This window comes from Rutidosis leptorrhynchoides, chromosome 4, assembly GCF_046630445.1.
Source record: "Rutidosis leptorrhynchoides isolate AG116_Rl617_1_P2 chromosome 4, CSIRO_AGI_Rlap_v1, whole genome shotgun sequence".
Taxonomy (NCBI): domain Eukaryota; kingdom Viridiplantae; phylum Streptophyta; class Magnoliopsida; order Asterales; family Asteraceae; genus Rutidosis; species Rutidosis leptorrhynchoides.
Window position 1 is genome coordinate 637,123,596 of NC_092336.1, and position 17,234 is coordinate 637,140,829.

At 31.4% G+C, this 17,234-nt stretch overlaps 1 protein-coding gene across 1 annotated transcript; it reads left to right on the forward strand.

Annotated features, from left to right (window-relative positions):
* The first annotated feature begins 7,783 nt into the window (after positions 1 to 7,783).
* On the forward strand, positions 7,784 to 13,089 carry LOC139904287 (peroxisomal fatty acid beta-oxidation multifunctional protein AIM1-like). Its single transcript, XM_071886227.1, has 18 exons — positions 7,784 to 7,984; positions 8,304 to 8,375; positions 8,905 to 8,967; positions 9,054 to 9,110; positions 9,780 to 9,847; positions 9,928 to 10,009; positions 10,100 to 10,155; positions 10,248 to 10,550; positions 10,669 to 10,755; positions 10,855 to 11,029; positions 11,095 to 11,216; positions 11,332 to 11,495; positions 11,605 to 11,859; positions 11,953 to 12,074; positions 12,156 to 12,277; positions 12,421 to 12,569; positions 12,657 to 12,795; positions 12,884 to 13,089. The coding sequence occupies exons 1-18, from the start codon at positions 7,891 to 7,893 to the stop codon at positions 12,926 to 12,928; spliced, it is 2,175 nt and encodes a 724-aa protein (XP_071742328.1). The 5' UTR covers positions 7,784 to 7,890; the 3' UTR covers positions 12,929 to 13,089.
* The last annotated feature ends 4,145 nt before the right edge of the window (positions 13,090 to 17,234 follow it).

Sequence of the window (17,234 nt, forward strand, 5' to 3'; positions counted from 1 at the left end):
CTTAATTGAAAAGCCAGTAAGGTTTTCACTTTGACATATTTCGAAGAAATATTCAAGGTATTCAATGTCACGAACCTTGCCGATCACAGCGTGTCCCAACAATTCGATAAGAGTTTCATCATTATTAACCTTAATCATAGGAATATTAATGGGTGATGTGGGAGAAGAATTACCAGACATCCACAAAACTTCTGTCGTCAGTCTTCTTGTTAGAAACCGGTATAGCAGGAGAATTGTTGTTTGGTTTAACAGAATCATTTTTCTTCAGGTCAGCGTTGGGAGCCTTGTCCCAGGCTTTGTATACTTTTAATAGAAATTCACCTGCGATGATAAGGCTTAATCTTCTGGCCATCGATTCCTTTTCATAGTCCGGTATATCAAGGAAACGAGCGAAGCCAAATCTTTTATTGTTTTTAAGAGTCTTCTTGGGAATATATACCTCAGTGATATCACCATATCTTTTAAAAATGTCCCAAAAATCGACAGAAGACCAATTATTGGGGAAATTGAAGAACAAATATGACGTAATGCGTTTAGGATCATTCGGAGTAGAAGGTGTTTTGGGGTTAGGGTCACCGAATCTTTTGATAAGGTCGGTTGATTTCTCCCTTAGTTTGAAATTATTGTATATAAGATTGGAGGCAGAATTGAGTTTTGTGATTCTAGGGTTGTTGATTGGATGAGGGATGTTGGGATGGTGATTATTGAAGTAGGATGAGCTGCCGTTTGATGGTTTGGGTTGTCAATCAGTTTTCAGTGGTGTATTACGGTTGTTACGGTCGACCCAAATCCCTTCGTTAATCGGCCGGTATTGAATATGTTGTTGTAGGGTAATACCAGTTGTGGGATAGCGGTGATTACTGGGTGGTGGAGTGAAGGGGGAGGTGGGTATGGATTTCATGTTTTAAAGAAAGTAGAAATGAAAAAAGATGATGAAGAAAATTGAAATGAAGATGGAATACTAAATCTGTAACTTACAAATCGGAATAAGATTGTCGGAATAGTATGCCGGGAAGATCTATAGTGAGAGAGAGACAAGATCATTTTTGTACGTTATGAGTGGGAAACTTTTTCGCATGCGTAGAGAGAGAAACGAGAGCATATTTGAAAGCTCTATTAAAAAATATTAAATATTTCTTTCCTATGTTAAATTATATGATTGTATTCTATTCTAACTATAAAGATAACAAGCAAAAATATATCTAGAGTGATTAAATTATAAAACAATTTAGTTTAATGAATGAAACACATATTTATATAATCATTAGGGACGTCTTAGAGGGTGTGCGAATGTGTGTAATCATACAAGGCCTAAAATTATGAAAGGGCTCAAAATTTTTTAATGACCCACACATTTTGTTATTCATTTAACGATGAAATGAAAGATATGTCAATTTTAAAACGATTTACAATTAAAAGAAAATGTTGGAGACTAAAACAAAAATTAGGAAGTCACAAAAGACATGTGTAAACCTGGTTAATTGGGTATGTATTAATTTTTAAACGTCTTCAATGAGCATTTAATAATTAAATTAAGAATCGTAATAGATTGACGTTGATAACTACTCATAATTAATGATACGGAGTATATATTATTGCTTATTATAGAAAGAGTTTCAAACTTCGCTTTAAAAAAGTTAAGAGATGTCTTTCTATTTAAAATAAGTACAATGAGATGACAATGATTTGAAATAAATACTTTTATTTTATGTGGGTTATTTGATAATTTTTTGTTTCTTGATTACTTATATTAATATAGAAAATTTTATGTGTATTGCATATATTAATATAAAAGTGTGATTTTTTTGAGAGCCTATTGCATATTTTAAATTGGGTCTTCAAAATTACTAAGACGGCCTGATATGTATATCTATCTATCTATTAACTCCAATATTAAAATTGAAATTGAAATTGAAACTAGTATTCTAAACTTGAACATCTCAACTTCTTAAACACGTAGTTAAACTCAAATATCTAACTTTTGAAAGCACACCATGTGAATTGAACTATTGAAGTATATTTGTAATATAAAAAACTTGTAAACAGCTTGAACTGAACCTGATACCAAACATTAGCCCAATGTGTGTGGGTGGGTGTTTATAGATTAATGGATATATACTACCGATCTTAAAAATGAAAAAATCACAACATCTATTAATTGAAATGAAATACCTAAATATCTAGTGATACCAAACATTAACAGCTAACACAATTTGTTTTACTGGCGTTGTAGTTATGTTATAATGTTATGATTACATTATTACATGTACATTTTAATGATGAATTAACAAGATCACTTCAAGCAAATATCACGTCGGTTTAATGTTGGACTGAACATTAGCTCGATTTTGTAGGGTATTTGGGACTTGGGAGTAGGGATAGCATTAATACTCGTATTCGATGGAAAAATTCAAAACTCGAAATTTATTTTCGAGTCTACAGCTTTAGGACTGAGTATGGGATTAGTTTAAACTAGTTGTGGCGCCCTCGCGATGCGGCGGAAGAACGTTAGCTAAATTCGATTATGAAAAGTAAAAAAAAAAAAAAAAAATAGAAGCAAATGACATAAACTGAAATGAGTAAAAAAACCCAAAGTAAAAAAAAAATCAAATAGTAACAATAACAATTATATTAATAGTAGCAACATTAACGATTTGTAATAAGTGAAAAGTTATGTGGTTGATTTTTAGTAAATGGAATGTTATTTGTTTGATTTCTAATAAACGTAAAGTTAAACTATAATAATGGTTGTGGTTGAATTACGGAAGATTGAAAGTTGTTGTAAAATTATAGAAACCATAAAGTTCACTATTTATAAAGTCTTACATTTTAGTATATAGGTATAATATAATATAATATAATTATAATTATGTGGTCGATTTATAATGAATGAGAGGTTTTATGGTTAAATTATAAAATGTGAAAAGTTTGTGGTAAGTTTATAAAAGCTATAAAGTTAACTATTATAAAGGGTGTGGTTGAATTTAAAAAAAAAATTTGTTGTAAGTTTGTGAACCTTATGAAATTAACTATTCATTTCTCTTATGTCTTTTAGGTATATAGAGTAATAATAATAATAATAATAATAATAATAATAATAATAATGAATGGGTATTAGATAGGAAAAATTATATGGTCGATTTATAATGAATGAGAAGTTTAATGGTTAACTTATAAAATGAGAAAAGTTTGTGGTTTGTTTATAAAAGGCATAAACTTTAATAGTAGAAAGAGTGTGTGAATTATAGAAAAATAAAAAGTTTGGGGTAGATTTGTGAAAAGTACAAAAGTTACTATTCATTTTAAAGATGTCTTTTAGAAATGGGTATTGGATAGGAAAAATTATGTGGTCGATTTATAATGAATGAGAAGTTTAATGGTTAACTTATAAAATGAGAAAAGTTTGTGGTTTATTTATAAAAGGCATAAACTTTAATAGTAGAAAGAGTGTGTGTGAATTATAGAAAAATAAAAAGTTTAGGGTAGGTTTGTGAAAAGTACAAAAGTGACTATTCATTTTGAAGATGTCTTTTAGATATATATAATAATAATAATAATAATAATAATAATAATAATAATAATAATAATGAATGGGTATTAGATAGGAAAAATTATATGGTCGATTTATAATGAATGAGAAGTTTAATGGTTAACTTATAAAATGAGAAAAGTTTGTGGTTTGTTTATAAAAGGCATAAACTTTAATAGTAGAAAGAGTGTGTGAATTATAGAAAAATAAAAAGTTTGGGGTAGATTTGTGAAAAGTACAAAAGTTACTATTCATTTTAAAGATGTCTTTTAGAAATGGGTATTGGATAGGAAAAATTATGTGGTCGATTTATAATGAATGAGAAGTTTAATGGTTAACTTATAAAATGATAAAAGTTTGTGGTTTGTTTATAAAAGGCATAAACTTTAATAGTAGAAAGAGTGTGTGTGAATTATAGAAAAATAAAAAGTTTAGGGTAGATTTGTGAAAAGTACAAAAGTGACTATTCAATTTGAAGATGTCTTTTAGATATATAGATATAATTTAGCCTACAAAGATGGTTCTAGTTACAACCCGAAGGTCCCGTATACCACATGTTTAAATTACAATAATAATAATAATAATAATAATAATAATAATAATAATATAATATTCATAATAATATAATAATATAATATTCATAATATAATAATAATAATAATAATAATAATAATAATAATAATAATAATAATAATAATAGAAACACCTTCGTGGCCCTATGGTTCAACCCCAATACTTTAAGTATTGGGCACATTTAGAGGCCAGGAGTCCAATCCATGGCTCCATAAAAAAGTTCGCGAGGGAGTATTTACCGTCTCATACGCAGGAATTCGACCGATCCACATGTTCCAATGGATTGATGGATTAGGTCTCTGTTATGCAATTCTAGTTTCTGTTCGAAAACACGTGTATGCGTGAAAAATGATCGGGTATGTGGTTTTATCTCCGTCAGTGATTTCAAACCCAACTTTCTAAAAAAGTAGTAATAATAATAATAGTAATAACTTGTTCGGACCGGCCCGCGCGTTGCGGCGAGGGCTTTCGGGCTACGTATTTATATTTAACGTAGCGTTGTGTATTTACAGAGGGGAACACGGCCCATGTGTTAAGCGCCATTTTAGATGTCGTTGTGTTAAGCGTTTTTTAAAAAATATCCGTTTCGAATGTAGTTAGTTTTATTTTGTTCAATAAATTTTTCCGAGTGTAACGGTGCTGTCGAAAAAATTTAACTTGCGGCGAGCAGAAAGATACGGGCTGTCATTGTTTAGCGTTTTTTCAAAAGTGTCCGTTTTGAACGTTGTTAGTTTCGTTTTGTTCATAAATTTATTTCGAGTCTAACGCTGCCGTCGAAAAAATTTAACTCATGGCGAGCGGGAAGATACCAGTTGTCGTTGTGTTTAGCGTTTTTTTTAAATTGTCCGTTTCGCGTATAGTTAGTCTCGTTGGATTCGTAAGATTTTTCGTAATTGAACGGTGGTCTCGGAAAAATTTAATTCGCGCTGAGTGAGAAGATAGGGTCCGTTATAAATTCAGGTGGATTTAGTTTCTTTTATTTTAATAAAGTTATATATTTACACTTTTAACCCTTAGAAAGTGTAAACTTAAGGGGTCTCTATGTAAATGTAGGCGAAGTTGATGGACCGTTTGTAATGTAAACGCAAAGTCAAAACTACAATCCAATATAACTACAAACATCACCACCACATTGGGTATATAAGGGTTAAGGTTAATTAATAATAATAGTATTGTTGCTCTAATAAAATTATGTATACTACTTAATAATATATTATATACATATACATATATTATCGTTCAATATTAATTATTAACCCTTTACCTAAAAGACAAAGGGTTATGAATAGTACCCACATCGTGCATAAAACGTTTGTACATGAAACATCAATTGTCTTACACACAAGGACTCTACACTAAAAGATGACAACCATCGAAAAAATCAGAGGGCGAAACGTAAATTACTTTGGGGGAAAATTGAAACTTCATATGGGTGCAAAGGTAAATTTTAGGAGGTCAAACGGTAACTTATCTATTTTTTATAAAATCCTCACTAAACCCACTTAAATTTTTGACGGTCTTTATCTCTTCGTTGGACTCGAGTTATGTTTCACCGACATAATCGTTAAATACGAAATAATTTTACAAACCAAATGCAATAAGTTATATTCGAAACGGAGTCTCGACGCGAACCGAGGGCTCTTCAACTAGTTATATGTGTATTATTTGATAATATATGTGTATTATTTGTTAGAACACAACGGGGATCTAATTGATAATATATGTGCATTATTTGTTAGAACATAACGGGGATCTAATACTTGTAAAGAAACTTGTGTATCTGATAATTAATAAGTAAATAAAGACTTGTTAACTATGAGTCTGAGTTTAGAACGTGTTTGTTAAGAGAATTCAAGGCCAAAGTTACCTATAACCGGCCCATAGTCATTGCCAATTTGCCATCCATACTTGGGAGTACATAATTTAGAACATGTGCTAATTGATTAATTTGATTTTGATTAATACTCGTATAACGGTATAAACTAAAAAAAAGAAGAAAAAAAAAAACATGTGTCGGCCATTAATAAATTAATAACGGTGTCCAGTACTATAATTATGACATTAATTAATACTCGTACTAGCTCTATATTATACAAAGTATATATAGTACGTTTCAATTTCAATATTAATACCAACTCTATATTATTATACAGAGTATATACATTTCAATTTCAATATTTTGTACCTGCCACAGTCGCACTATTTCATCCGCCAACCCGTTAATTTACCAAATTGAAAATAACATATATCTGTAATATAATATAAAATATAAATATAAATATTGTTGTGTTTATAGTTCAAGTGGTAGTGACCTAACGACCTAACACCTTTGTTAGTTATATTTCAAGAGTTCGACTCCCGAAGACTACAACATTGCACACAAGGTTATTCTTTGATCTTAAAATCCGCTCAAAGTTGTCTTTTTCACATTACGTTGTGAGGACAACGTGAGGAGGGGGGGGGTCATTTTTTTTACCAGTCATGCTTTCGAATTGTTCAGGATTTACTTCAGAGCAGCAGTTGAGGACGGTGTCGTGTAAGTGGTTTAGTTACCTGGGGGACTCCACACTGGTGTTATAATAATAATAATATAAAATATAAATAATATAATATATTATGTACTCCGCATGATATATATAATATATATATTACTCTCTCCATCACAATTGGATACTCCTGTTTGTTTTGTTTTTTTTTTTTTTTTTCTGTCTTAACTTAATAGCCTAATTATATAAATAGATAAGAATAATTGGTTAAAATACTTTTATATGCCTACTTTATTTAAGTAAGACAAAAATGTAAGTAAAAGGTAAGGGGTAAAACTGAAAAGTATATAAAAAAAATACTTGTGTCAGTTACTTTTTCTTAAACTATGTGTGTTTTTTGTCTGATGACTATTAAATTAGAGGGAGGGAGTATAATATAATTATATATATGCTAACGGTTCACCACTACCACGTGTGCTAGTATATGGCAAGCCGATGTCTGGGTCACGTGCTACCACGTTAGGAATAACCGCAATGATTTCGTGTTTGGTAATAACATATTGAGTATCCTGAAAATTTTCACCAATATCCAGGTTAAAACCTTCGAGTGGATAAACCGCCGTGCAAGTAAAATCGAGCTTGATTGGTATTCCTGGATGTTCAATCCAATGGCATATGATGCTAACCCAATTTCTAAAGTAGGAATTGATCAACTCGTAGGTTTTCATTGATCATTCTCTAATATAGAAATAAAATGTGTACTGGTGACATGCTTTGTAGATGGTTCACCGGGCACTGCATATCGTCCCCTTCACAGCTTAGCCTCAAGTGACATTTTCTACCTAAAGCTTTGATTAGTGAAAAGGGTGTTTTCCTACGCCTCGTATTTTTCTTTAGTATGTTTCTTGTTCATATGGTTGTATATTCTTGTGTGGTCGTGTTTTGATTGTAGGGTTCTAAACCCCTGTTGTATCTATATTTTTGTTTAATAAAGTTGTTTTTAAAAATAAATAAATAAATAAATAATTTATGAAATATAAGTAATTTAAATATTAATAAAATAAAATACATTTTATTAGACCTAGGTTTGTGAGCCAATGTGATTGAAACAATTATTCGGTAAGAGTAGTTAGTGGCTTTAGATATTAGACCCTTTCATTTATTTATATTTTCTTTATCAGTCAATTAGAAAACACTTCTGTTCTATATAACAACCGTGATCGTCTTCTCATACATACTCTCTTTCATTGACTTCCAGAGACTCACTTTTTGTTTGTCCGCTGAAGAAAAAAGTAATCAAAAATGGCAGAAATAATTGTCACCATGGAAGTCGGTTCTGATGGGGTTGCTTTGATCACCATCTCTAATCCCCCTGTTAATGCTTTAGCTGTACCAAGTAAGTTTTTTTTTTTTTTTTCCTTTTATTCAACTGGGTTTTGTAAAATCAACCGAATTTTGTTTGGTTATTTTCTGTAGCGTATTGATTTTATTCAATTGGGTAGTATTATATTTCCGATGTAAAAGGTTTAATTTTTTTTTTTTTTTTTTTTTTATCTCGTACAACCTCTAATGGCGTTTTGTTTCTTATCGTTATATGGAATTGATTCAATTGGGGTTTTATGTTTACATCTGTTTACTCCAATTTGATCTTAGGAAAAACAGAAAGTTGAGATTTTTAGTTGATATCTTATGTTAATTTGTTATTTTTCTGCAAGTTCTTGCTGGGTTGAAGGATAAATTTGCTGAGGCTATGAGAAGAGATGATGTTAAAGCTATTGTGTTGACTGGTAATTTCTTGGATCCAAGTTCTAATTTTTATTGAATTAGAATTTTATTATTACTCTTACTATTTTATTTCAGAATTATTTATTGTTTGGTGAATATTGACAAACAAGACTTCTGTAATGTCTTGAATCCAGCTTTTCTTATCATTAAATTGTGTCTTATACTATTTTGGTTATGTTGGGTAAAACCTAACAAAGGAAGTGACTGCTAACCTCTTTAATCTAATTATTTTTCATGGAATTCGAGTGTTTGGTACAACATATATGACTATGACTAGGGATTAATTTGAATGTTATACGTAACGAACAATTAAAGAAAGAGTGTTTGATGAATACTGAATTGTGTTTTGTCCAAATGGTTCGATAACTTTTGTCCAAATGGTTCGATAACTTTTGAAGTTATGATAATGATTTAATTATTATCAAAATGAATTGATGTAAAAGAATGGATCTTTTGAAACACTTGACAGTTTGAGGTTTATTTAAACTAGTGAATTCCATGAATAATTTTTCCTCATCTTACTTTTTGAAGGTAACAATGGGAGATTTTCTGGTGGATTCGACATCAATGTTTTTCAGATAGTTCACAAAACCGGTATGATTTCGTTATTTTTGTTATATACGGTATGATTATAAACTTTCCTACAAACCTGTGTTGAGTGTAAACCATTATCATTGCAGGAGACATCACTCAACTACCTGATGTATCTGTTGCCCTCGTGAGCAATACACTTGAAGGTTTTATATAAATTTCATTTTGTAGTGTGTTTATTACAAATTTATATACGTTTCTTAATTGTAAAGATGACACTTTTGACCCGTATGCCTATAAATGGGTTCGTTTGGAGTGTATTTTACTTTCAATGGGTCCAAGTGGTGTAAATTAAAATTTCTGGTTCAGGCAGATAGGTTGACCAGGCCATAGGAGTTGAAAGTCCCTGTTTTCAATTGCTTAAAACCTACTATATCATCTCTAAAAGGGATTAAGATTCTAATTTTTAACAACATGGATCATATAATCTTATTAAAATGTTCATTGTTTAATAATTATATCTTTTAAATAGAAATTGGAAAAAATGATGATGGGTTCCCCGCCTTGAATCTTGGTGATAAGGTTTTCCGATTTCGGGTTACCCAGGAGGGCGGGCGAGTATTTTTACTCCGGTGTACACAGCCTAACCGGATTAATCCGTAACCGATTCCAAACCCTTCCCTAGCAACCTCAAGATTTGAACTTGAGACCTCTTGCAAGGATCTCCGGGCCACAACCACTGGGGTCTTAGTGATGGTTTATTCAATTACCCATTTTGTCACATGAATCATCCTACCCATCTTTTCCGCCTCTAGTTTTTGTATTAACGTCTTCATTTATTGACATTATTTTATTTTATTTTTGGTTCATTTCAGATGCCAAGAAACCCATAGTTGCTGCTGTACAAGGACTTGCACTCGGGGGAGGCCTAGAAGTTGCAATGGTTTGTAGTTTTTATTCTTCAAAATTTGGTCAATATTTACCCCATAAAAAAAATCAATTTTATTTTATTGTTTCCTGCAGGGATGTCATGCGCGTGTTGCAGCTCCAAGAGCTCAGCTTGGCTTGCCTGAATTATCACTTGGAGTGATGCCAGGCTTTGGAGGTATACATATCTTCAAAAACTTTTATTTATTTTAAAGATTGCATTTTGTAACTGATTAAGTAACTAAAAAACAAATTATGGTTTTTCAAGGTACACAGAGGCTTCCAAGGCTTTTGGGGTTGTCAAAGGCAATTGATATGATGTTGGTGAGCTTTCTTATTAATCTCATTTTTTTATTATTTAAAATTTTTCATTGGATCGGTGATTTTGAATATTGATCTAAGGGTTTTGTTTGCAGACATCGAAACCGATACTCTCTGAGGAAGGGGCGAAACTAGGGCTCATTGATGCTATTGTGCCTCCTCAAGACTTGTTGCAAGTGTCTAGGCAATGGGCTTTAGACATCGCAGAAGGACGTAAACCGTGGGTCCGTTCCCTTCATCGGACAGACAAGATTGGTTCCCTTTCTGAAGCACGCGAGATTATTAGAAACGCACGACAACTAGTCAAACTTACGGCTCCTAATATGCCACAACATCAAGCATGCCTTGATGTGATTGAGGAAGGCATTGTTCACGGAGGTTATGTTGGCGTTTTGAAGGTAATTTTTGATTTTTTTTTTTTTTTTTACTTTTATTTGTGAGCGTGAATGTGTGTTTTTTGAGAGTGATGATCCAACTATTGCAATTTTAAGTCACAGAAACTATTTTGTTCTTTAGGAGGTGGAAACGTTTAACAAGCTTGTTCTTTCGGACACGGCGAAAGGTCTTGTTCATATATTCTTTGCACAACGTGCAATCTCAAAGGTAGAATTGTTAGTCTGATTTACATAATTTTATCTTGTTCTTCCTGATTTCAAAATTTCTATGATAGTAACTTTTTTTTTTTTTTACTTCCGTTAATAGGTACCTAAAGTTACCGATGTTGGTCTTAAGCCGAGGACTGTCAAGAAAGTTGCTGTGATTGGTGGAGGCCTAATGGGATCAGGAATAGCTACTGCTCTAATCCTCGGTAATATAAATGTCGTTCTTAAGGAAGTCAACTCAGACTACCTTCAGAAGGGAATAAAAACAATAGAAGGTAATAAATGAGTAAATTCAAGTCAAACGTGTCGAATCGCGCTAATAATTATGTTTTTTCGGTAGGAAATGTTCGAGGTTTGGTTGCAAGGAAGAAGTTAGCACCGGCCCAAGCTGAGAAGGCTTTATCGATGGTTACAGGGGTATTAGACTACTCACAGTTTAAAGATGTGGATATGGTTATAGAGGTACGTTCTTTTATAACACGATTAACTTATTCTAATTCTCTTACATACTAATAACATAAAAATATGAACTTTAGACGTATGTTTTTTTGTTGAACGAATTGTTTGATGATTGCAGGCTGTTATTGAGAATGTTCCGTTGAAGCAAAAGATATTTAGTGAAATCGAGAGCATTTGTCCACCTCATTGCATTTTGGCAACCAACACGTCTACCATCGACCTCAATTTAGTTGGAGAGAAAATTAAATCTCAAGATCGAGTTATCGGGGCCCATTTCTTCAGGTTACATGGCATAATCCAAACCTCCAAACTAGTTTTACATATTTGTTATCAATCATAAAATTTGGAAAGATCGATCTAACATTTATTTTATAATGTAAAATGATCACAGTCCAGCTCATGTGATGCCTCTACTGGAAATAGTTCGAACTGAAAAGACGTCTGCGCAAGCGATATTAGACCTTATGAACGTCGGAAAAATCATAAAGAAATCTCCTGTTGTGGTGGGAAATTGTACGGGTTTTGCGGTTAACCGCACCTTTTTTCCGTACACGCAGGGTGCACACATTTTGCTTCATTTAGGTGTCGATTTGTTCAGAATTGACCGACTTATCACCAGCTTTGGACTCCCCATGGGACCATTCCAGTAAATTCCTCTCCTTAAATATTATATAAATTCTCTTAATTTATTTACTTCAAAAATAAAAATAATATAAATTATTTAAATTTGTGGTTGTAGGCTGCAGGATTTAGCTGGATATGGTGTAGCTGTTGCTGTTGGTAAGGAATTTGCTAATGCTTTTCCTGATCGCACATTCCGTTCTCCTATAGTTGACCTTCTAATTAAAAGTGGACGAAATGGTAACTTCTTTTCGTTCAGTATTTTATTTTATGATCTTGTAAATAGGGTTTTTCTGTTCAACATTAGACTGCTTGTCTCAGGTAAAAATAATGGAAAAGGATATTATATTTACGCCAAAGGTAGCAAGCCAATACCTGATCCCCAAGTTTTGCCCATCATTGAGGAATCTAGCAGACTAGTCAACATGATGCCCGGAGGGAAGGTAACATTTTCTATTCCACACACACACACACACACACACACCTGCATCAAAAGTAACACATTTTGACCCATTACGCCGACCTGCCCATCTTTCCACTTCTTGTGTAATGACTTTAACGTTTTCTCTTGAAATATATGTGGCAGCCTATATCTGTTACTGACCAAGAAATAGTAGAGATGGTACTGTTTCCTGTGGTGAATGAGGCTTGTCGGGTTCTCGAGGAAGGAGTCGTGGTTCGGGCATCAGATCTTGATGTTGCATCTGTTCTTGGAATGAGTTTTCCTTCTTACCGGTTAGTTTATTCTTATATTTGCCATTCTTTGTTTAATATTTTATAACAACAACTGTCTTATTTGTTTTGATGTTAAATTAATTGCAGTGGTGGTATTGTGTTCTGGGGAGACTTGGTTGGGGCGAAACACATATATGCAAGTCTCAAAAAATGGTCTGAAAAATACGGCAACTTCTATAAGCCATCAAGATTTCTTGAAGAAAGAGCCAAAAACGGCGTCCCATTGGTGAGGACAAGCCCTCTCGTTCTTTTATTCACTTTTCTTTGTCACATTATATTGAAACATGATTATGATATGTTTATGGTTTTTGCAGAGCGCCCCATTGACGACATCTGCAAGTTCAAGGGCTCGTCTGTAAGAAATTGTGGTGCTTCAATCAAATTACAAGATGGATATTGCATCCTTCAGAATAAGTTTGTTGAACCTACGGTGTTATTGAGTATTGTGTTTGTTTTGTTTACTATCTTTTGGAGTCATCCTCAACAGTTCGGAATTGAACTGTTTAGGGTTGATTGGCATTTGAAATTTATATATATTATCTTAATTCAAGAATGTTATAAAATATCTAGATTGTGTTATAAAATATCTAGATTGGATGTTAATTTTATTATTATTATATTTCTTGCATAGTAATATTTTATACTATAAATAGACATGTATGGTAACCATTTAAGGTACACCATTTCTCTTGAAATATCAATATCAATATTTCTTCTCTCCTTCTTCTCTCTTTTTCTCTCTTTGTTCTTATAACCATTAAAGGTAGTTATAAGCCTACTGAATTATAACACGTTATCAGCACGAAAAGCTTAGTGTAATTAAAAGATATCTCAAACGATCACGAATCACTAATCAAGGTATAAAATTATTAATAATTTTCAGACTCGAATATATCAAATTTTGGACTACTAACATTTATATTTATGTTATTTAAGTTATATATGGTCGGTTATACCACCTGAATTATATTTCTGTAATCTAACTTTTACTAACTTCATTAACATTTATATTTATGTTATTTAAGTTATATATGGTCGGTTATACCACCTGAATTTTATGTTATTTAAGTTATAAATGGTCGGTTATACCACCTGAATTATATTTCTGTAATCTAACTTTTACTAACTTCACTAACATTTATATTTATGTTATTTAAGTTATATATGGTCGGTTATACCACCTGAATTATATTTTCTGTAATCTAACTCTTATTAACTTCACTAACATTTATATTTATGTTAATAAGACCTCATGATTGTACGCAACACGTCATTTGACAACACGGTACTTTATGTACGCAACACGTCATTTGACAACACGGTACCATGGGTCAAGATTAATTCCGATCAATACGAATACGATGGGGTCTTTATATGTTATCTAACATTTATGATTACTTATGCAATTAATCATTATTTATTTCATGCATACTAATGTTTATTCTTAAATTTATAATTTTAAAAGTTAAAATAAAAAAATAGTTTGTATTTTTATTAAAAGTAAATCTTAAAAGTTAAAATAAGAAAAAGTAGTTTGTACTTTTATTAAAAGTAAATCTTAAAAGTTAAAATACAAAAAGTAGTTTGTATTTTTATTAAAAGTAAATCTTAAAAGTTAAAATAAGAAAAAGTAGTTTGTATTTTTATTAAAAGTATATCTTAAAAGTTAAAGTAAGAAAAAAAAGGATGGTAAAATGGAATAGTTTTTTGTCAAAAATGAAGTATTGAAAATGAAGTGGTCTCCTTCTATAACTAAAAAAAATATATACTTTTATCAAATGAATTTTTTTGTGACCGACAATTTCAAACACGAGTCCGTGTTTAGTTTATCAAGAATATCTCTTGCTTTGGTGAAAGGTCACGATCACGATATCAGGTGTTGTGAAAGAATTAAAAAATTGGTCAAGTGGCCTTTTAAAAACTAGAAAAAAAATTTAAAAAAAAAGTTTTTTTTATATATTTATAATTTACGGGTAACGTAAAAAAAAGGAAGTTTTTTTTTAAAAAAAAAAACAAAGAAAGTTTAAATGAGTTTTACAGAAAGGGGGAAAGCAAAGTAAAAAAAAAAAACTTTTTTCCAAACAAAGGTAAATGAAAGTAGGACTTAATACAAGAAAAAAGTAAACATCTCCTAGACGTGATAAAATCTATCAATGATAAGTATTAGACTTGATGAGCTAAATGTGACAAAAATGTTTCAACATGTCTTATGTTAATTTTCTAAAATAAGTTATTATTATTCCGAGTTTAACACATATACATATGTTAATTAAAAACAACCTTTTTGTTCTTATGTAGTGTTGGGTTGCAATTTTGGTTGTATGCCATAATTCCATCCAGTAGAGTGACAATAGAAAACTTTTGATGATAATCAATAAAAAACTTTTTTCCAAACTTGTCAAATGTTTTGTTAAAAACGTGACCGTTGAAAAAAGGAGGTTGAATAATAAAACTTAAAAAACAAATTATTTTTTTAAGAGTGTGCATCAAAATGGCCCGTTTAATAATGGGGAGTAAAAATATAGTCAAATTGTTTCAACGAACAAGGGTTCAATTGGATGTCTCTTAAAAAAAAAATCCGCGGGTACGGGTGATGGATCCAATGGATCCGCATCCACGACCCGCGGGTGCTATCCCTAATTGTGACAAGTACAAATCAACTAAAAGTCTAAAAAATAAATGCTCTTATAGGGACCAAATGTTCACAATAATTGCCTAAGTTAGATATGAAACAAATAGTTCATAAAAAAAAAAAAGGTCGTTGTGCGTTTTCGGGATGATAGCCGAAATACACTTACAAAAGTAGGTCAGCCGTCAATTCTTTATGGCCATATCAACGTAGATCAATAAAATCATTTATGGTTTTGATAAAAGATTAATTAAAAATTAATTGTTTTTTGGTCTTGGATTCTCGGTAATAAAAGCAAAGGTTGTTTTTGGTTGCCACAACAAACAAGACAGAGGTTGTTGACTTTTGTTGTTAAACATGGCACAAGTGAACAATAACAATAGATTATTGTTTTTGAAAAGAATAATGATGCGTTAATTTTATTGTATAAAATAAAATTAAAGAAAATGGTTTTCATTGATGACTATGAACAAACGCAAACAAAGTGTTTGTGGTATTTGGTGATTAAAAAATAAAGTGCATCTAAAGCTTCTACTGAAAATAATATGCATCTAAAGCTTCTACTAAAAATTAATGTGCAAGGTACAACGTATAACTATATGGTCAAATTCATTTGAGCCTTCGGAGTCACAAGTATATGATGTATATATATATTACTCAATTAACAAAATAGTAAATCTAAATTAATTCATATGAATAGTAAAACGAAATTAATTAATTTACTATTCACATAAAAAAGCGCATATGATAAAAAGCGCATCGCATATGATAAGCGCATATGATAAAAAGCGAATATGATGAAAAGCACAACGCATATGATGAAAATCGCATATGATTAAAAGCGCATATGGTGAAAAACACAGCGCATATGATTAAAAGCGTATATGGTGAAAAGGATATATGATAAAAAAAAAAAACACATATGGTGATTTATAAATAAAAAAAAAAAACACATATGGTGATTAATGGAAAGCACATATGGTGATTAATGAAAAGTATATTGTGAAAAAGAATCACAAATGTTTCTTGAAAGAATTCAAGGTAAGATATATGAACCAATTCATCCATCATGTGAACCATTTTGATATTTCATGGTTCTAATAGACGCATCTAGCGGATGGTCTCATATTTGTATGTTATCAAGCCGTAATATGGCATTTGGAAAGTTTCTTGCACAAATTATTAAATTGAGAACACATTATTCTGATTACACCATTAAAAGGATGAGACTTGATAATGCTGGTGAGTTAACATCTCAAGCATTTAATGATCATTATATATCTACAGGGATTGTTGTTGAACATCCAGTTGCTCATGTGCATACACAAAATTGGTTTAGCTGAATCAATAGATAAACGCTTACAGCTAATAACTAGACAATTGATAATGAGTACAAATCTCTCAATATTTATATGTGGACATGTAAATTTACATGCTGCGACATTAATTCGCATTATACCATGTGGAAGTCGTAAATATTTTCACTTAATACTTGATTTTGGCCAAGAGCCAAATATTTTCTACCTTAAAACATTGGTTGTGCAGTGTATGTTCCAATTGTATCACCACAACACAATAAAATGGTTCTTCAAAGAAAGATGATAATATATTTTGGATATAAAACATCTTCAATCATAAGATATATTGAACCCATGATGGGTGATGTTTTTACAGCACGTTTTGCTGATTGTCATTTTAATAAAACATTGTTCCCTAGATTAGGGGGAGAAATAAAAATAAAAAATAAAATGATGCTTCATGATGTGAACATCAATTAAGGTATATTGAACTCGCACAAAAGAATGTGAAACGAAAGTTCAAAAATAATGCATATGCAAGAACTTGCAAATTAATTACTTTATGCATTTACAGATATAAAAAAGTGACTAAATCATATATACCAGCGATAAATGCTCCAGCTCGAACTGAAATTCCAAAAGCTGGCAATAATGTCACTGTTGAGTCTTTGCCACGCATCAAACGTGGAAGATCAATTGGTTCCGAAGATAAAAATCCTCGAAAAAGAAAATCAGCTG

What these genes read in the sequence shown, in the direction of transcription:
- LOC139904287 (XM_071886227.1), top strand. Translation starts at nt 7,891, where the DNA reads ATGGCAGAAATAATTGTCACCATGGAAGTCGGTTCTGATGGGGTTGCT. An exon ending in CGTGAGCAATACACTTGAAG is followed by an intron (nt 9,111 to 9,779) that starts GTTTTATATAAA and finishes GGTTCATTTCAG; the next exon opens with ATGCCAAGAAACCCATAGTT. An exon ending in CCAAAAACGGCGTCCCATTG is followed by an intron (nt 12,796 to 12,883) that starts GTGAGGACAAGC and finishes TGGTTTTTGCAG; the next exon opens with AGCGCCCCATTGACGACATC.